General features: G+C 48.2%; 1 protein-coding gene across 4 annotated transcripts in view; it reads right to left on the minus strand.

Annotated features, from left to right (window-relative positions):
• Positions 1-19,965, minus strand: part of FBLIM1 (filamin binding LIM protein 1) — a 53,488-nt gene that overhangs the window by 23,255 nt on the left and 10,268 nt on the right. For 2 of the 4 annotated variants that reach the window (XR_003568921.1, XM_027859782.1), the window contains exons 1-3: positions 13,260-13,367; positions 6,596-6,697; positions 3,008-3,258 (exon numbers count right to left, since the gene is read on the minus strand). Coding sequence is in view for 3 of the 4 variants with exons in the window: in XM_027859782.1 (XP_027715583.1) it covers positions 3,008-3,251 (244 nt within the window). In the remaining variant the exon portion in view is untranslated. Of the gene's footprint in view, positions 1-3,007; positions 3,259-6,595; positions 6,698-8,315; positions 8,337-13,259; positions 13,368-19,965 lie in introns of those variants that run through there. The other 2 variants (XM_027859785.1, XM_027859784.1) reach the window with 2 other exon arrangements.

Here is a 19,965-nt window from a genome sequence, read left to right on the forward strand (position 1 = left end):
TTTTGGCAGCTGCTCAGGCTGGGCCCAGAGACCCCGCTGGAGAGGGAGAGGAGGCCCGCCTGCCCAGGCATCCCAAGGAAAGCCAGGGCTCAGCTGCTGTCTCCAGAAAGTCCTGGCCAAATAGCTCTGTGAGTCATACTCCCAGCTGCTGTCCCATGTTCCCATCAGATTGCGTTTCCCCTCTATCCCAGGCTACTTCTTCCTGGTTCTCCCAAACTGGCTCGCTTCCCTCCTACCCCTCACCTCAACTTAGCCTCTTCCAGAACAGAGAGGGAGAAGGCACCTGACAGACATCTCCCCATCGCCCTGGAAGGGTGGGAGCACCCAAAAAACACAGAATGATGGAATTGGAGGGTTGGTGGGGACCCATGGAGGGGTCCCCCCCCGGAACGCATCTCCAACCCGTGGCCATCAGCCAACACGTCTGCCTGTGGCCGTGTGCCTCTCCACCTTCAGACGGCTCTCATTTTAGGAGGCTTTTCCTGACCACGACGCCTAGATCCGCCTTCTTGTGATTTCTACACAGTGCTCTTGGCAGATCTCTGGACCCAGACAGAATACGCCCAGTCACTCATTTATACAAACAACCCTCAGACACCTGACGCCAGTTGTCCTGGTCTCTTCTCCAGCCTAAACACCCTGATTCCTTCAACCCATCTTCAATATATCGCGGAAAGGTCCTTCACCCTCCTGGTGGCCTCCTCTGCAATGTTTTTCCTAAACCCTGGTGCCCAGTACTGGACACACACACAAAGATGTGACCTGACTCGGGCAGAGGACAGTCGGGCTGTCTCTTCTTTATTTCCCAGAGCTTAGACTCTCCTGTTGCCCCCCAAATCACTTTAGGACTTTTTTTGCTGACAACTTTTGTTGAGTTTCCCCACACAATACTCCCCAGATGTCTTCAGAAAACTATTGTCCATGGAAGGGTGTGTTGGAGCCAGCTGAACCAGCTTGGGAGAGCTGGTTGTTAAATTTTCTTTCTTTCTTTTTTTTTTGGAGGCAGTAAGATTAAATGACTTGTCCAGGGTCACAGAGCTAGTAAATGTGGGAGGCTGGATTTGAACTCAGGTCCTTCTGACTCCAGGGCTGGTGAACTATCCACTATGCCACCTAGCTTCCCCCAATTGTTAAATTTTCATTGTGAGCATTTCAATCTCAGAAATCTGAAAATGCTACAAATCAGGGCTTGATTTGTTTTGCTGATTGCCTAGACTTAAGAAAGTAATGGAGAAAATATTAATAATGTAGGTTAAATTTAAGAGTGGGTCCTGCATACATTTTGGGGGGGAGAGGCAGTTGTTAAACATTAACTAGAACAGTCCTGCACCCACCTCTCCCCTATCCTGTGAAGCGAATTTCTTTAATCCAACTCTAAGACTCTACATGGAGCTAGGGGGCGCCATATTGTACACGGCACTGGGCCTGGAGTCAGGAAGACTCTTTTTCAGGAGTTCAAATACTGCCTCAGACACTTACTAGCTGTGTCACCCTGGGCAAGTCACTTAACCCTATTGGCCTCAGTTTCCTTATCTGTAAAATGAGCTGGAGAAGAAAATGGCAAACCACTCCAGTATCTGCCAAGAAAACCCCAAATGGGGTCACAAAGAGTCGGACACGACTGAAACATCTGAACAGCAACAAAAGACTTTACCTTTAACCCTATTAAATTTCATCTTATTAGATTCATACAAGGGAGGGCAGCACTCACCAAACAGCCACTAACCGTGTAACTTCATGTCAGTAACTTAACCTTTTGGAGCCTCAGTCTCCTAATCTGTAAAATTAAGGGGCTCAGTGATTTCTGAGGGCCTTTCCTGCTTTGCCTTTCATGAGATATTGTAAACTTGGAGTCAGGAAGACTGTAACATAGGGGGCAAGAATAGTTTACTCCCTCCCTCACGAGGCTGATGTAAGGAGCCAATAAGGCAGCTTTCGAGAGTGCTTTGAAAACTTTAAATGTTATTATCTGTAAATGATGATTAGCACAGAGGATGGGGTTGGGAGAAGAGTTTGAGGAGAGACCATAGCCCTCAAGGGGTTGTTTGGCCCTTCTCCCCAGAAATAATTTTGTACACGCCTTTAATTTTCTATGTAAATGTTGTTTCCTCTCAATAGAATGGAAGCTTCCCGAGGGAAGGTGCTTTTTCGTCCTGTCTTTGAACCCTAGCACCGAGCACATGTAGTGGCTGCTTAGAAAATGCTTGTTGAATTTCATTGAATTGTATGAAAACTAGAAATAAAGAAAGAACCCACCCACTGAGGCCTGACCAAACACACAGGGAGGCATGAATGGAATGGAAGAGTATTGGGCCATGAGACACCCCCCCCAAAATGGGAAGCATTCAGGGAAACTTGGAAAGGCCTGTCGAACTGGAGCAAGCAGAACCAGAAACAGGATACACAGAGATTACAGTGATAAAGCCCAATCTTGGCTTCTTCTCTTCACTGGCAAAGGGGACCTGTGGGCGTGGAATGGTGCATATGCTGTCAGGCACATGTCCCTGATTTTATCTTCTTCTTCTTCTTCTTCTTTTTTTTTTTTTTTTTTTTTTTGTTGCTTTTTGGTGAGGCAATCGGGGTTAAGTGACTTGCCCTGGGTCACACAGCTAGTAAGTGTCTGAGCTTCCCGACTCCAGGTCCATCCCTCTATCCCCTGCACCACCTCGCTGCCCCTGATTTTATCTTTAGGTGGTGCAGGGGATAGAAGGATGGACCTGGAGTCGGGAAGCTCAGACACTTACTGGCTATATGACCCTGGGCAAGTCACTTCACCTCTGCCTACCTCAGTCTCCTCATCTGTAAAATGGGGATAGCAGTGTTGTTGTGAGGATCCAATGAGACATTTGGAGAAGTGCTTAGCACATAGTAGGTATCATGTAAATGCTTATTCCCTCCTTCCTACAGCACCTTGCTGATTGCTGGATTGACTGATAGCTCTCAGTCCCTCTCTGCCACATCTGCCCACTCCTTTGCCCCAGTTTCCCTGCCCCATGTTTTGTCTTACCTCCATTAGGTAGAAGAACCGGTGGGGGAGGTGGCACCAGAATGCTGGGGCCCCCCAGGTCCTGTCTGCTCACTAGAAAGTCGCTGGTGGGCTTCTTGGCCGAGGTGGGCTCCCGGGCCCGACTGGCCCGACTGGAACAGGCCGCCTGCCTCACCTCGTCTACCACGGCTGTGTCCCGGCGAGGCGGAGTCAGGGTGATGAAGATGGAGGAGGCCATCCTCTTCCCCGACTTCCCAGCCATCATCTCCCTCCTGAGCAAAGAGAAGAGTTAATGGCCTGGGGCTGGGGAAATGAGCCTCTCCCAGCTCTCACCCCTTCCCACTGCCCAGATCTGCCTAACACCCCTGTGTGATCATGACTCCTCTGCTCAGAAACCTTCCATGGCTCCCTCTTGCCAAGGGGATAAAGAACAAACTACTGGTCCTGATGTTCAAGCAGCTACCTGGAATGATCAGGGTAGTCTGTGAGGATCAAATGACAGATTATTTGGAAAGTAGTACCTGGCACAGAGCAGATGCTTAATATTAATTAATTAATTAATATTAAGCTTCCTTCTCTCCCTCCCCCCTTTCTTCCCTTCTCCCTCCCTTCTTTCCTCCCTCCCTTCCTTCCTTTTTTCCTTCTTTCCTTACTCTCTCCTTCTTTCTTCCTTCTCTTTCCTTTCTTCTTCCCTCCTTCCTTCCCCCTTCTTCTTTCTTTCCTTCCTTCCTTCCTTCCTTCCACAATCTGGCTCCGATCTACCTGCCCTCCCTTATCTCATAGCACAAGCCCTCACATATTCTATGTTCCAGACAAACAGTAACATTTTCTATCCCCTATTCTTGTCCTGTCCTCTTCCATCTTCCTCCTTTTTCCCATCTGTTGAATTCCTTCCTTTCTCTCAAGGCCCAAATCTTGAGATGCTGACTCCTCCAGGAAGTCTTCCCTGATCATTTACCTTCTCACATTCCACTTTCTACCACGCTTGGGTTAGATCATAAGCTGCTTCTGACGGTAGGAGCATTGTCATTTTTTTTCCCATTAAAAACAACAACAACAACAGCCCCGCCCCCGCACGAAGCACAGTGCTTTGTATTTAGGAGAATGATGAAGCTAGGGGCCATGATTTCCTCCCCAGTGCATGTCAGCCTCTTCTCTATAACTCAGCGTCTAATCTGGGCTTGGTAAACATTTAGTGAGTTGATTTCAATTCTCCTGCTCTCAGGCTGGTAGCAGTCTTGCTTCAGGAGAGCCCAAGCTGCAGGACTATATGCACAAGTTCCAACACGCCAGCACACACATGTGCAGATTCAGACACATGCAAGCTCTGATGGATTCCAGGGCTCTTCCCTTAAGGAAGACAGAAGCATCGCTCCTCCAAAACTGCTGTCCCTGATGCACAGCTGTGCAGTCCTGGGCAAATCACTTTGCCTGACATAGCCTTGGTTTTCTCATCTGTAAAATGGGGATAATACTACCTGCACTGCCGTGACTTGCAAGCACTGGGTAAACTGCAGAAAGTCAAAGTTAAATGTGAGCTGGGCACTTCAATACAATAAACGGTGAAATACCCTACTGTGTGCATAGTACTGTGCTTGATGCTAGGGCTAATCAGCACAGTTCCTCCCCTCAAAAAACTTGGGGGAGATGTAGTGTAGTTAAAAAACAAACAAATAAACAGACACTGAATTTAGAGTCAGAAAACCTGGATTCAAAACCCAGGTCTAGATATTTACTAGATCTATGACCTTAGTTGGGGCTGCTAGGGGGCACCATAGTGGATAGAGCACTGGGCCTGGAATCAGGAAGACTCATCTTCCAGAGTTCAAATCCAACCTCAGACACTTATAAGTTGTGTGATCCTGGGCAAGTCACTAAACCCTCTTTGCCTCAGTTTCCTCATCTGTAAAATGAGCTGGAGAAGGAAATGGCAAACCACTCTAGTATCTTTGCCAAGAAAACCCCAAATGGTCACAAAGAATCAGAGATGACTGAAATAACTGAACAAGGACAAATGACCTTAGTTTCCCCTCCTGGGTCTCATTTTCCTCATAAGTAAAATGAATGGGTTGAATTTTTTTTTTGGCAGTCTGGCTTCTCAGTGGTTTGTAGATAAAGGGCTAGTCCTCAGGTCAGGAAGACCCAAGTTCGAATCCAGCCTCAGGCATTTGCTAGCTGTGTGACCCTGGTCAAGTCACTTAACCTCTATCTGCCTTGGTTTCTCCATCTGCAAAGTAGGGATAATAATAGCAAGGTTGATGTGAAGTTCACATGAGATAATAATTATAAATTGTTTACCAATTATTATTCCCAGAATACCTTTTTTCTTAGTTCATAATTGAAAAACATGTGAAATTTCAGTTAGAAGTTAGTGAAAATAAAGATGTAAATTTTTTTCTGTCTAAGTTCACAGACCCCTTGAATTCTAGGTGATGAATCCCTAGACTAAAAGATGTCTAAAATCCCTTCTAGCTCTGACATTCTGTGTTCTAAGATCCTTCCAAGGTACAACAATTTACATCAGGGGAGGGGAGCCTGCTGCCTTGAGGCCCATGTGGTCCTCTAGGTCCTCAAGTGCGGCCCTTCAGTCACATGGGCCTCGAGGCAGCAGGCTCCCCTCCCCTGGTCTATGTTATAAGCTCCTTCTAATTCTGATTTTCAATGTTTTCAGGCTCCTCTCAGGGCTAATACTCTATATTCTGAGATTCTTTCTAGCCCTAAATCAATTGTCATCATAAAGAAAGGAAGTATAGTGTGGTGGGGGGAGGTGCTCAGTTTGTCATTGTTAAAAAAAAAATGGTCCCAGGGTGGGAACTTCCCAATGCAGATTGTGAATCATCTCTCACTTTATAGATAAGTTTTAGGGAGTTGACCAAGACAGGTAGAAGTCAGGTGACTTCCCCAGGGTCAAATAGCTAAGTAAAGGTCAGAGGCAGGTTCTGAAGTCAGGTCTACTTCATTGCTCTGAATCCCTAAGACTCTATTATTGGGGCAGCTGGGTGATGCAGTAGATAGAACACCAGTCCTGGAGTCAGAAGGACCTGAGTTCAAATCTGACCTCAGACATTTAGCTAATGACCCTGGGCAAGTCACTTAACCCAATTGGCTAAAAAAAAAAGATTCTATTATCAGGTTACAGTTGCCTTCAATGGTGTGGGGCAGGGGAAGAAATACACAGGCATAAAATTATTATTTCCTTTGATTTATTCATTCCCCTCCTAAGGGGCAGGAGATTTCTCTGTTCTTGCCTTCTTCCCTTTGTCTTTCTAAAGAATGAAACAGGAGCCATAAACTGACCAACTGAGGTTCCGAGGAAGCCAGGGCCAGGGGAGGGGGGAACACCAGGATGTGGGAATGGGACACAGAAACCCTGCTCCCTGCCCATTCTACCTACCTGGTCAGATAGAGCAAAGGGCAGCCACTCCCTGCTCACCATATTAATGATTGATCTCTCTTCCATCCAGGATCTCAGGAGAAGGAAGGGCTCTGCTGGCTGGAGGCAAGAGTCCCAGCCCCTCCCCAGCCTCCCGACACAATCTAACACACACACCCAAGAACAGATGTCTACTTAACCCCAGCCCTGCCTGAGGATTCCCACCCTGGACTTACAGACTTTTCCTGGTCTCCCTCCCTGGTCAGTGATGTTCTGCTGAGGAGATTCCAATGGTCCAAGAGTAATTTGAGATGGGAATCAGGGTTCAGGAAGACATTCTAGGGGAGAGAATAAGCAGATGTTGAGTTTTCTGGTTGCAGGAGAATGTTCCCAGAATCACCTACATCTAGGGACTTACAGCTATTGGCCCAGGTCCCAGGAACCCCAAGGGCTAGGAATTATAAGAGGTCTTTGAACAGAAGCACAGAACACCAGAGTGGATAGGAGCTGGGGGACTACCTAGTCCCCCGAAACAAAAATTCCTCCTAAAACATTCCTGACAAGTCAAAGGACCTGGATTCAAATTCCACTTCTGATGCTACCTGTGTGACCTTGTCACAACCTCCCTCAGCCTTAGTTTTCTCACCTACAATGTGAGGGGATTCGACTAGGTGGTCTTTACTGTCCCTTTCAGATTTAGATCTATGATCCTATGGTTTCCAGCCTTTTATTTAAAGCAGGAATGAGGAACCTGCAGCCCTAGGTCACATGTGGCTTTTTAGGTCCTTGGGCGCCGCCTTTTGACTGAGTCCAACTTTTACAAAACCAATCCTTTTATGAAAGGGATTTGTTCTATGAAGTTGAGGTTGCAGGTTCCCCACGTTTGGTTTAAAGTCTTCTAGTGACAGGACTCACTACTCCCTAAAGCAATGTGTTTTCACTTTTGCTCAGCTCTTTTCGTTGTCATTTTTTAGTTGCGTCCAACTCTTTGTTGGCCCATTTGGGATTCTCTTGGCAGAGATACTGGAGTGGTTTCCTATTTCCTTCTCCAGCTCATTTTACAGATGAGGAAACTGAGGCAAACAGAGTTAAGTGACTTGCCCAAGGTCACATAGCCAGTAAGTGTTAGGAGTTTTTTTTTCCCTTACATGGAGCTGACATTGGTCTCGCTATAATTTTCCCCCCCATTGCTCCTGTTCAAGTTTATTGATCAAGTTTAATCTCCATATGATATTCTTCCATATAACAATCCTTGAACTATTTGAAGACAGTGATCACCGTCCACAGAATCTTCCACTTAGGATGTGGTCTCCAGAGGTGGGGAAACAGAGAACTGAGGCCTGATACCTGATACAGAGGGTTCAGGGGAAGGAACTGCAACTCACACCAGGAACACAGGAATCCTGGGTCCTACCCAGTCCTGCTTAGGCTCTTAACCTCACTCCCTAGTAGAGGCCCAGTGTGTGCGCTTGGTGTAATAACCATAATAATAACTGGCACTGATGTAGAGCCCTTCAAGGTTTGCAAAGCACTTTATATCATCTCATTTGATCCTTACAACAATCAGGTGAGGGAGTGCTATTGCTATCCCAAACTACAGCTGAAGAAACTGAGTTAGAGAGAAGTTAAGCAGATGTGCATCTCTTTCTCCTCTCTTTCTCTCTCCCTCCCTCTTCTTTTCTTTCTCTCCTCCCTTGTTCTTCTCTCTCCCCTTTCCCTCCCTCTTCCTCCTCCTCTCTCTCTTTCTCTGTCTCTGTCTCTCTCCTCTCTCATTCTCTATCTCTGTCTTTCTCTGTGTGTCTTTCTCTGCCTGTTTCTGTTTCTCTCTCTCTGTCTCTGTCCCCCTCTCCACCTCTCCTCTCCTCTCTCTCTCTCTCTCTCTCTCACACACACACACACACACACACACACACACACACACACACACACACCTCACACTACACAGCAAGCAAATACCTTAGCCCAGAATCTGACTGAGGTCTCTTGACTTCAAGGCCAGCATTCTTGCCATAGAAGGAAGGAAGGAAGAAAGAAAGAAAATAAGCATTTAGTAAGCACCCACTGTGTACCAGGCACTGTACTAAGTAAGCACTTTCACAGAGCGACAAGAAGTTGGGTTGGCTACACGGGCCAGCAGATACCTCAGAAAGACCTGCCCTATCTAGCATCTTAGGCGTGGGTCTACACCTGGGGCCAGTGTTACACTGCAGTGGCATGGGGACCCAACCCAATGGGTGGTTGTGATAAAGAGTAAATGGTGTGTCCAGGAAGAAGCAGTCTGGCCACAGGGGAACGTCTCAAGAGCAGCCCTACTTGTGGGGAAGTTGGGATGGAAGGAAAACCTAAACTCTCAGAATAGCAGGGATATGCTGGAGCCAGTCGGTTATGGATTATTCAATTTTCTACATGATCATTTTGTGCCTGGGAAATCAGCAAATGTCACAAATCAGAACTTATTTTACTGTTTTTGATTGTCTAGATTTAAGAAAGTGATGGAGGAAATGTTTAAAATGCAGATGACACGTAAAAGTGTTCCCTGCATATCTTTCTCCCCCTGAAGAGCCCGTTGTTAAACATTGACCAGCACCCCCTTGACTGTAGGCCTGGGGAAAAGGCCCAAAATGTAATTTCCAGGCTGTTCCATCTGAAGTTCCGTTCTTAGCTTCCATTTCTATATGGCTTTAAGGTATGGATAGTACTTTCCTCACCACAGTCCTGTCAAGAAACTGAGGCTCAGATTGTCAATGATTTTCCCAAATTCACTCAGATAGTAAGTGTCAGAAGCAGTATTTGAACACCAAGGTCTGCATCCCAGCTACTGCCTGTGTGACCTTAGGCAAATACAGCACTTCAGCTCTCTGGTTCTCGGTTTCCTAAAAATGAGAGGAGGGTTGGACTCAGCCCAAGGTCTTGGCCTGCTCTAAATCTATGAGGCTATGACCCTATGAATCTGAGCTTGGAATTCTAAGTGTCTGCAGGGTGACTTTCAGCGACGGGGTGTTTTAATTAAGGGTGTGTTTTCATTGGATGATGTAGAGACCCCAAATTCTCAAATGCCCCAGGCCTGAAAATTGCTCTATGCAACTGTACCCATTGGGAAAGCTACAGAGAGGCTCAAGAGAACTGTTTTAAAGTCATTGAGAACTGAGCTCCTCCTCTCGGGAGATGATGATCAAACCGGTCAGCCCTAAGATGTTGGAAAGGGCACCAGATCTAGAGTCAGAAGACCTGGGTTCAAATCTCAGAATCTGCTACCTCTTAGCTGTGTGACCTTCTCTAAGCCTACATTCCTTATCTGAAAAAGAGAGTCCTTTTTCCAGTTCTGGTGAATACATAAACTCTTTAACAGCCTTACCTTAAGCCTTTCTTCTGGTCCCCTTCACCCCCAAGCAAGGTCTAGACTGACCCTCATCCACCCAAATCCGTTAATGGGCATCTACATACACAGAGAGAGAGAGAGAGAGAGAGAGAGAGAGAGAGAGAGAGAGAGAGAGGGAGAGAGAGAGGCACACACATACCCTCTCTGGGAAAATCATTCTTACTAGATTTCTTTAGAAAAACTGAACAGCAGCCTGGGGGCAGAGGAATCCAGCCCTGCAACCCAGATGCTGACAGCTGTGCAAACCCACTCCCCCTTCTCCTGCTCTCCCCCTTCTCTGTGCCTTGCTTGTGGTTACTGGTGGAGAAGGCAGTCCCCATGGGAACAATGAGCTTGGAATTTTCAAAGCCCATTCCGACCGAGACCCTTCTGCAGAGCTAGAGGCCTGACCCCATTTGGGGCCTGGGGGTGGGGAGAACCCTACCTCCCTCCATGGTCATCCCCTGAATTCTGTGGAAGGGGAGTGGCGGTGGTGTGGTCAGACCCTATCCTCTCCCTCCTTTAAAGGGCCAGACTTCTCTGGGAAAGAGTCTCTCCCCAGCAGGCAGTATCTTACCCCATGGCTGGGGATCTGAACAAACTCCACCTTGACCTGGAACACTTCACATCCCCCCACCCTCCCAGCTCTTCCTCTGATGGACTAAACGGATATCCAGTTTGGGGGTGGAGAAGGAGAAAGTAGGAACAAAGAAAAGGAAAGTCATTTCCTGCCCAGATGAAGGAAGAGAGAGACCAGACCCAAACGGGCTGGGACACAGAGCCTCAGGGCTCCGTCCAGGGTGGAAGGAGGAGCTGGTGTCGGCAGGAGCAGGACGCATTACATCCCCCACCCTCAAAGAAGGCGAAATCACCAGGGGACCTAGCAGGTCGGGGGGTGGTGGGGAGGCTATCCTGGTCACTTGCTTTGCCAATGCCTAACAGCATGGGTTTTTTTTTTTTTTCAGGTTCCCCCTGAAAGTCTGTAGCTTGATGCAGTCTGTATGTTTTAGTGACTTAAAAAGCATTTTGGTGTGAGCCCAAATTGGGTCATGGAGTTGGGAAAAAAAGGAACTCAGAACTACCCTCCTCCCCCTAAGCCTCCTTTTAAAAGAGGCATTTGTAAAACCATTTAGCACAGTGCCTGGCACATAGTAGGCACTTATATAAATGCTTATTCCCTCCTCCCTCCCCCTTTCCCCATTCCTACCCTCCCTTATTTTTCCTAGAACTGGGCTTCCCTTCATGGTCCCCCCCCAACATACAAACACATACACGCGTAAACCAAGTCAGGCACTCATCCCCATCAGGATAAACAAGGAGCAAAGGAACCACACGGTGCCTGAGAGCTAGTCTAGAGAAATCAAGTGGGGAAAGCCTTCTCTTCCCATCTTCCAGTCATAAGCCCAGGGTTCGAATCCTCCATTCTGCCACTCACTCCCATTTCAATTGTGCTAAAAAGTTCTGACTTTTACAAAGTACTTTCTCACAAGTACTTTGTGAGGGATGTAGTCCATGTATGGAATTATTTCCATTTTCCAGATGTGAATAACTGAGGCTCAGAGAAGCAAAGGGACTTGCCTGGATTCCCACTAAAGGTACATAATCGAATCCAGGTCTCTTTCTACAACATTATTGCCTCCACAATTAACAGCTGCCGGACCTCAGCTAAGTCACTTTAGCTCCCAGACTCAGTCTACTTCTCTGTAAAATGTGCATAATGATAGACTACAGTGAAGGAAAACGCCATTTAAATGCTTGTTAATTGATTGATTGGTTCTATAAATGAGAGACAGGAAGGTGTGAGAAGGGAAGAGGTGTGGAATAGTCAGCACAGTGCCTGGGACCTAGTAAGTGATAAATAAATGCTTTAATTTAATCACTGGGAGGCATGAGGGTGTTTCTTTACACAAGTGAAAGACTATGTGTGAGGACATTTTGTATGTTGTCAGACTCGGCTGATGGTTTAGTAAGTTTTGATAAATTCATCTTTTTTCTCCTCCTTTTTATTCTTTGTTACAAGGAGGAATGATTGTATTTGGAAATGAAAGTGATGTAAAAACAAAAGATATCAAACATACACACACACCAAGGTGGTGGAGTTGGGGCTGGGGAGGGTGGCAAAGCTTGGGTGGTTAACAGAGTACTCCAGAAGGGGCACATATCCAGTACTTTGGGCTGCTCAGGTCCTGTCCCGGGGGACGGGCTAGGGTTTAATCTTCTGTGATAATTAGGAGTCACAAAAATAGCCTTTCCCTGGCCTCTCCTTCCACTCAGCAGAGCTCGAGGGTGGATGGGAGGCCCTCAGCAGCTGGGCAATGTTCACTGACTGTTCCACTTCTTGCCCTAAACCTCAGGGGGAGGGTGGGTACAGACATGATGGAGTGAGGAGCAGGGAGAGGGGATCCCCTGCCTGACTACCGTAGGGGAAAAAGTCCTGAATTTGGGGGAGTTCTAGCTCTGCTGCTTTGTGCCCCTTACGTATGATATGCCTTTTCTGGGTCTCAGTTTCCCCACCTGTAAAATGAAGGAGTTGTACTCGATGTCGTCTGCAATTGCTCCAGTTTAAAATTCTATCATCTACAAAGAAGTCAGGGAGCCCTTTGGAAGGCATCTGTCCCCTAGCTCCTTGGGGGCTGGTTCTGATCCCAGGCATCTTTGAAGGTCCTATGCTGTGGACAGAGCTGACCTGCTTTTCTGCCTTTCCACAAACTCTCTCCCCACCCAACCAGGGAGGGGGACGGGGTGTCCCAGGGATGAGCGGCACCCAGTCCTTGCCCAGGGAACAAGGAGGACGGGAGGCTATCCTTTGAAGGGACTATAGAAGCTTTTGAACCCCGCCCCCACACCTACCCTTTCACTTCACTTCTCTTCTCCCTCCCTCCCCCTCTCCCATCTTCTCCCCTCCCTCCCTCCCTCCCCCCATGAGTGTAGGGATTGGAACCAGGCAGAGTCCCAGGGTCTGGATTTAGAAGCAGATGCTTGGGCTTGATGTAGCAGGAGAGCTTTGGATTTACAATTAGAGGACCTGGGTTTAAATCCCCACTGGGCAAGTCACTAAAACCCTCTGTGCCTCAGTTTCCTTGTCTGTAAAGTGAAAAAGTTGGCTTAGAAGACTTCGAAGGGCTCTTTTAGCTCGAAATCTTATTGTTGGGTTGGGCTGGGGGGTGTCTCTGTACGGAGACAGGGGCGATTCCTCTGCCATCGGTAAGAAGCTGGGTAGGGTGCCTGCTGATGCTTGGGCAGCTGAGGTCAGCAGGGCACTGGTGCTGCCATTCACCCCCCTTCCTGCCCTTGGGGCAAGCATTATCTCCTACCTCCTCGACGTCCCTCCCTGGGCCGGTTCTTCCCCCGGTCCCGGGCACCACTCGGGACAGATTCCGCCGGCTTTGTCCGTCTCTGTCTTTCAGAGATTCTCCCCCAGGCCCCTTCTTCCCCCCTCCCCCGATCCCGAGGGGAGCTGGGGCTCGAACCTGCGGCCCTGCAAGCCGCCGGACCTCCCCACTGTTCCACTACCGCCGCGGAGTCCCCATTGTTCGGCTCACCTGAGCTCCTGGCGCCGCCAGTCCCGGACGCCCTCTCCGGCAGCCCCGCAGTGCCTTCTGCCCCGGTCAGGGAGGTAAGCGAGCCTCCCCGCTGACATCACAGCCCCTTCCTTTCTCCCGGCCCCCAGCCTGCCAGCCTCCCTCCCTCCCTCTTCTCCTCCCCTCTCTCCCTCCCTCCCTCCCTCTCCTCCTCCTCTCCTTCCCTCCCCCACTTCTTTCTCTTCCTCCCTCTTTCCCAGACGGTCCCACAGCAATCCCTTTACCATAAAAGGTGAAAGCCTTCTAGGGGGAACCTCTGACAGGAAACAACTCCTTTACCTGCCCCTGGGGCTCAGCACCCGGCTCCCCCTGCCCCAACACTCCCTTCCTCTCCCCTACCCTGACTTTGCTCAGAAATTTTCTCTAGCCTTCTTTCCCTTTGTCCCTTCCCCCTCTCCCTTTCTTTGGCCTGTCTTGCCCCTTTTCTTAGGTTGGGATTGTTGATTGGCCAGACGCAGGTAGGGTGGAGGAGTTCCACCCCCCAAGTGCTGTCCTACCCCCTCGGATGGTTGCCTAGTCCCACGCTGACCCCCTTCCCAGCTGCTGACTGTCCCAAGAGTCCTGGTCCCTATTGTCTGCTTGGAGGTGTGATTTCCTTTCCCCAGGGGCGAGGACCTGGGTGAGAGCCAGCAGGCTGAACCCAAAGCTGGGAATCAGGTCGCCTGGGTTTTCTACCTCCCTGAGTTCTCTGTGAATCCTCACCTCCTGCCACCACACCCGATTTGCCCCCATAAATGACCTGTAAAGGGGGCCTACACGCTCCCTGGACCTCCCCAGCCCTGAAAGAGACAGAGAATGGGGGCCTGATTCAGGCTGGAAAGAGAGATGGTCTGCAGTCCCGCTGAAGGCCTCATGGGGCCACAGGCTAAGAACCATGTGGGGCCAGTGGAAGGGACAAGGGACACCTCTTCTCCAGAGGCCTGGTGAGCCCTGAGCAAAGCAGCCAGAACAAGAAATCTGAGTCCAATTTAGATGTAAACAATAACTTCCGCCTTGGTGCTCCCTGATTAAAACCACATAGCTGCAGCTACTGGTGAAGCTGCCCTTACCCATCCCAGGAACCCCCTCCACTGATCTGCTGCCTGGGAGTTAGCAGGGCAGGACTCTCCCCCACCAACAACGGCAGAGACATACCCCTTAAAGAGACCCTTAAAGTCACCCCAGGCTTAGGAGACCTCCCTGATTGTCCACCCCTTCCAAGGGATGCCCTTTCCTGACTCCCTTCAGTCCAGAGGGCCAGAGATCTGCAACTCAAAGGGACCTTACAGGCTCTCTGGTCCAAATGTCTAATTTTACAGAGGAGGAAACTGAGGTCACTCTAACTTCATAGTTGTCAGAGGCAGGATTTGAATCCAGGTCCCCTAATTCCAAAATCTGCTCTTTCTATTATATCACACCACCTCCCATAAAAAGGCTTGGACCAGGAACTGAACCCAGGCTTCTTGCATGACAGGAGAATTCCAGCAAGAAACTGCTCATGCATAAATCCAAGGTGTGGGGATTTATTTATCTACATACATCCTGTCTCCCCTAGTACAAGGATATTTCTTAAGCACTGACAGGTACTACTTCATTTTGTCTTTGTATCTTCAAAGCACTTAGCTCAGAGCCTGGCATATAAAGATTAATAAATGATTGTTGAATTGAACTGAAATGAGGGCCAGATATCCCACTGACTTCCATCTTCTCCCCCTCCATCTCTTCTGTGTACCTATTTACAGGTTGTCTCCCCATTAGGGGGAGGAGAGGAGGCCCTGTTTTTGCCCTTTTTTGTATCCCCGGGACTTAGCACAATGCCTAGCACTTAATAAGCATTTGTCAACTGACTGTTTAATGACTTGACCTCTATCTGTCAAAGGGGCACACCTTCTATCCCTCATCCACTATATGTCCTCTTCTTTGTCTGACTTTCAAAATCTATTCTACAAAGCCATCACTTTGGGTCTCTATTTTCTCCCCAAGTTTCCCAGGGTCTGTAAGTTTTCCATTCTTGACAAGTGGTAGAACGTGTAGTCTGCCAACAGGGGTTGTTATCCCCATTTTCAGATGAGAAGACTGAGGCAGTAAGAGGGTTTGGGTGATAGTTTTGAGGTTATATAGAGTGTGAGAGTTGGAAGTCAAAATTAGGTCTCCCATGGTCTAGGGTTAATGGGCAACCCTTTAGTTCCCAATGATTTCCATTTTCTCCCCGTAAAATGAGTGGGATGGATTAGATCAAGAGTTCTTAACCTGGTGCCCATGAATTTGGGCATGTTTTTTAAAAAGTATATATTTTGATCATTGTATTTCAATATAGTTGGTTTCCTTTGTAATCCTGTGGATTTTATTTTATGCATGTAGAAGCATTCAGAAGAGGGATCCATAGGCCTCACCAGATGCTGCCAAAGGGTCCAAGACACACAAACATGTTAGTTCATCAGGTCTTTGTTGTTGCTGTTTGGTCACGTATGAATCTTCGTGACCCCATTTTTTTTGTTTGTTTTGTTTTTTTGTTTTGTTTTGGTGTTTTTTTTTTGGTAAAGATCCTGGAGTGGTTTGCCATTTCTTTCTCCAGTTGTTTTACAAATGAGGAAACTGAGACAAACAGGGTTAAGTGACTTGCCCAGGGTCACATAGTTAGTGAGTGTCTAAGGCCAGATTTGAACTCAGGAAGATAAGTCTTCCTGATTCCAAGTCCAGTGCTCTAACCACCATACCACCTAGCTGCCCCTCATCAGGTCTAGATGATCTCTAAGGAGGAAAGAGAGTTGAACATAGGAACACCTGAATTTGAATCAAGCTTCAGACAATTTACTAGCTATGTGACCTTAGTCACTTAAGCTCTCTGGGACTCAGTTTTCTCATCTGTGAAGTGAGGAGGTTGGTTAGGTTTAATCATCTCTAAGATCCATTCCAGTCTAAAGTCTGTGATCCTGTCATTTGATGGTCTTATAATCCATGGATTATGGACTCCCCAAGTGCTCAATCAGCAAGGAATCATAAAATCCCCTAGACTCTGGTTTTCCCGAAGGGCATGGCTGGCTCTCTATAAAAGTGAGACAAAATCAAGGGAAGAAGGTCCCTTCTGTCCCTCAGGTCCCAGGAGCTTTCACTGTACCTAATGTGGTACCAGCCCTTTCTCTGCTCCCCGTTCTCCCTTCACTGAAGCTGGCTTGGCCCCATTAGGGGCATGGCTGCAAACATCTCTCCTTCATTACCAACAGCGTCATCCGTGGCTCACTTCCTGGAATGAAAACCCAGGAAACAAATTGAGAAATAATCCCAGCTCTCTGTCTGACTTTTCTCACCAGGCTGTCCGGCTGGCTTACCCTCTTTCCAGGTGCTCATTCTCCTTCCCTCTCTCTGTTGTTTAAAATCAGTGGCTGCTTGGATCCTGGGAGCGGAGTATCTTCTGGGCTGCACTTGGACCCCTTGCCAGGGAGAGAGGCCAGGGACAGGTTGAAGGGGCTACAGGCCTTTTATGTTCTGCTCATGCCAAGCAGGCATGAGGGAGACCTGAACCTCATCCCACGATCACATTGTGAATGACACGGCTAACATTGCCTGATTGTAAGAGCCTCCCTGAAGACCCACTGTGCCCAAATTCTCCTCTCATAACCCAGGGTTGGAAGGAGTCAAAGCCAGAAAGGACTATCAGAGAGTGACTGAGCCTGACAGAAAGGCAAAGTTCCTTCCCCAAGGCCGCATAGTAAATTAATAGCAGAGTTGGGACTGGAACCCAGATCACAGAATCACAGAGTGTCAGAGTTGGAAGGGAACTTGGAGGTTGTCTAATCCCACCCATGCTGGGAAAACAATTTCCTTTACATCATATTCAGTAAGTGACTCATGGAATGTCAGGACGAGACAGACACTCATAAAGCTCAGAGCTGGGAGGGAGCTTAGAACATAGAATGTCAATGCTGGGAGGGCCCTTAGAACACAAAATGTCAGAGGTGAGAGGGGTCTTAGAACACAGGATGTCAGAGCTGGGAGGGCCCTAGAACACAGAATGTCAGAGGTGGGAGGGCCCTTAGAACACAGAATATCAGATCTGGAGAAGTCTGTAGAACACAGGATGTCAGAGCTAGGAGGGCCCTGAGAACAAAGAGTGTCAGAGCTGGGAGGGGCCTTAGAAGAGATAATGTTGGAGCTGGGAAGGACCTTTGAGCATAGGATCATAGATAAATGGAATGAAAATGAATAAACAAGTGAAAAGAGTTTATTAAGCACTGTGCTAAGGGTTGAGAACATGTATAAAATCGATAGTCCCTGCCCTCAAAGAGCTTACAGTTGAACAGGCAGATCAAAAACATAGTGAGTAGTGGTGAACAGGGAAGGGTGTTTTGTTTTAGTAAGTCACAGGGATAGGGAGCAGAGCCATAGGGAAGTCGATCTGCATACCCTTTCCAGAAGCAATGGCATTACTAATTAGAGTTCTCAGAGAAAGAGGAGAGGGGTAAGGTACTTGGCAACAGAGCATATGGTAAGATGGCCAGGTGGATAGCAGGAAGCAAGGTAGGATGTCTGTTACCCATAGATAAATTTGGAGTTTGCTCTCACTGATTCGCTTCTCTGGCCAGCTGGGCCCTAGGGTGGGAATTCCTAGAAGAGAGCAACTAATCCAATACCCTAATTTTAAAGTTGAGAAAACTTGAGTCTCAAAGAAGGGAAGTAACTTGCCCAAGAGGCTGCTGGACTCTCCAAACTGAAGGCAGTCAGAAATTCGTAGGGTGTTGGCTAGGATGCTCTCTCATCTTCTCTAGGTCCTAGGTGGCCCACCTCTGATGCTATATACTTTAAGGGGGAGGGGGAGGAGGAAGGGATAGGAGAGAGATCTGGGTGGGGGATGATGAATAGGGGAGGGGGGGAGAGACAGAGATAGAGAGACAGAGAGAGAGAGAGGGAGGAGGGAGAGAGGGGAGGAGAGAGAAAGAGAGCAAAAGGGGAGCTCGGGATTAATTCTGTCAGGTATTGCAAATTATATGCAAATAGGTGAAAATGATACAAATGTGACCCTCCTTTCTTACTCACTGGGGGAATCTCGGTGGAGACTTCACTGCAGAAATTCTGGTAGGCACAGACCAGGTTACATGGGGGGAAGCAGTTCCAGCCAGATGTGCCCCTAGTGCTATGTCTTTGGCTTCCTAGGGGTGGAAGTGGGGGCCCCTGCTGGTCCATGGGGCCTTAGTCCATACTGCCTGAGAATCAAGGGCAGCAGAGAAAAAGGAGACTCTATCCTTTGCCTAGCCTGGTCTCCCTCCCATCTGGGTGACTCCACCCTCCCTCACTCCCCAAGGGGAAAGATCAGTTTTCTGGCCCACAATGGGGCTCACCTGATCCCAGGGCTGGCAGACTCTGGAGTCTGGCTGCCAACCAAGAGCTGTTGCTTCCTCCCCTCGTCCTCCACCCCTTCCCCTCTTCTCCTGCTTCTCCTCTTCCTTCTCCCTGCTATCCTTCCTCCCCCTCCCCAGGATCCCCCGCTTCTTCCCCTCTTCCATTTTCTTATGCCCTTCCTTTACCACTCACCTCTTCTCCTGTGGTGTTCCTTTAAGTCTTCCCCCCACTCCCTTTCTCCAAATTGGGGCTCCAGCTATGCAAACCACACATCACAAACCCGGGCTGGAAAGTTGTAATCAGAGAGCATCAGAGGGTGATGTAGGCAGGGTCTCTCCTACAGAGCTAACCTCCAGCAAGAGTGAAGCAGTGTAGATGAGATTCTATACCCTATGGTTGAGGATGCATTTCAACCTCACACATAGCTGAGATTGGACTCAAAAAGGACTTCTGAGCTTTTCCTTCCCTTTCCTTTAACCTTTATGCAAGAAGGGGGATGGTTGATGGTGTGCCATCTTTGAGTTGGATTTTGGGACACCCCCTGGACACTGACAGACTCTGCTCATGTCTAGAACCCAGTATGTTGGACTATCCTAGGGTTCGAGGTTAGTCCTAGACTAACCATCCTAGGGTTCCAGGGCACACAAACATTCTTTCTGGATTCACAGCTAACTAGTCTTCAGGAGCCCTTAGCTCCTGAAGTAGAGAGGATGAATATTTAGACTTAATGTCAGGAAAGACTTCCTAACAATTTGGCCTATCTAGAAATGAGGTGGCCTGCCCCAGGATAGTGGGTTCCCCCTCGCTGGAGGCAAAGTTTGGATGACCACTAGTCAGGTATAATGTAGAAGGGATTCATGTCCAGGTATGGTTGTACTCCTTGGTCTTTGAGGTCCCTTCCCACTAGGAAGTTCAGAGAATCAGTAAAACAAGAATTAGGTTAGGATGGGGGTGGGGAGGGTGGAGGAGGGAGATCAGTGCTCCTAGGAGGGAAGTGCTCAGATATGTTGTCCTAATATAGCACTAGTTCTCTATCTCAGAGGGAATCTTATACTCTATAGCCCTGGACGCTGGGATTGGGTGAAAAGGACACTTTGAGAAACAGGAGACCTGAATTCTAGCCTCACCTCTCCCACTAATTAGTTTTGTGACTTGACTTTCTCATTCTGGGACTCAGTTCCTATTTTGTAAAATGAGGGGTTTTACAAACCCTACCCTAACAGTCCTGACAGTCTGTATTCCATGATCCTCTCAGTTCTGACATTCTTTGTTCTAAGGCCCCTCTGACATTCTGTGTTCTAAGGGTCCTCCCAGCTCTGACATTCTGTGTTCTAAGGCCCCTCCCAGCTCT

This window comes from Vombatus ursinus, unplaced genomic scaffold (assembly GCF_900497805.2).
Source record: "Vombatus ursinus unplaced genomic scaffold, bare-nosed wombat genome assembly UNPS02014172.1, whole genome shotgun sequence".
In the NCBI taxonomy this organism is placed as follows: domain Eukaryota; kingdom Metazoa; phylum Chordata; class Mammalia; order Diprotodontia; family Vombatidae; genus Vombatus; species Vombatus ursinus.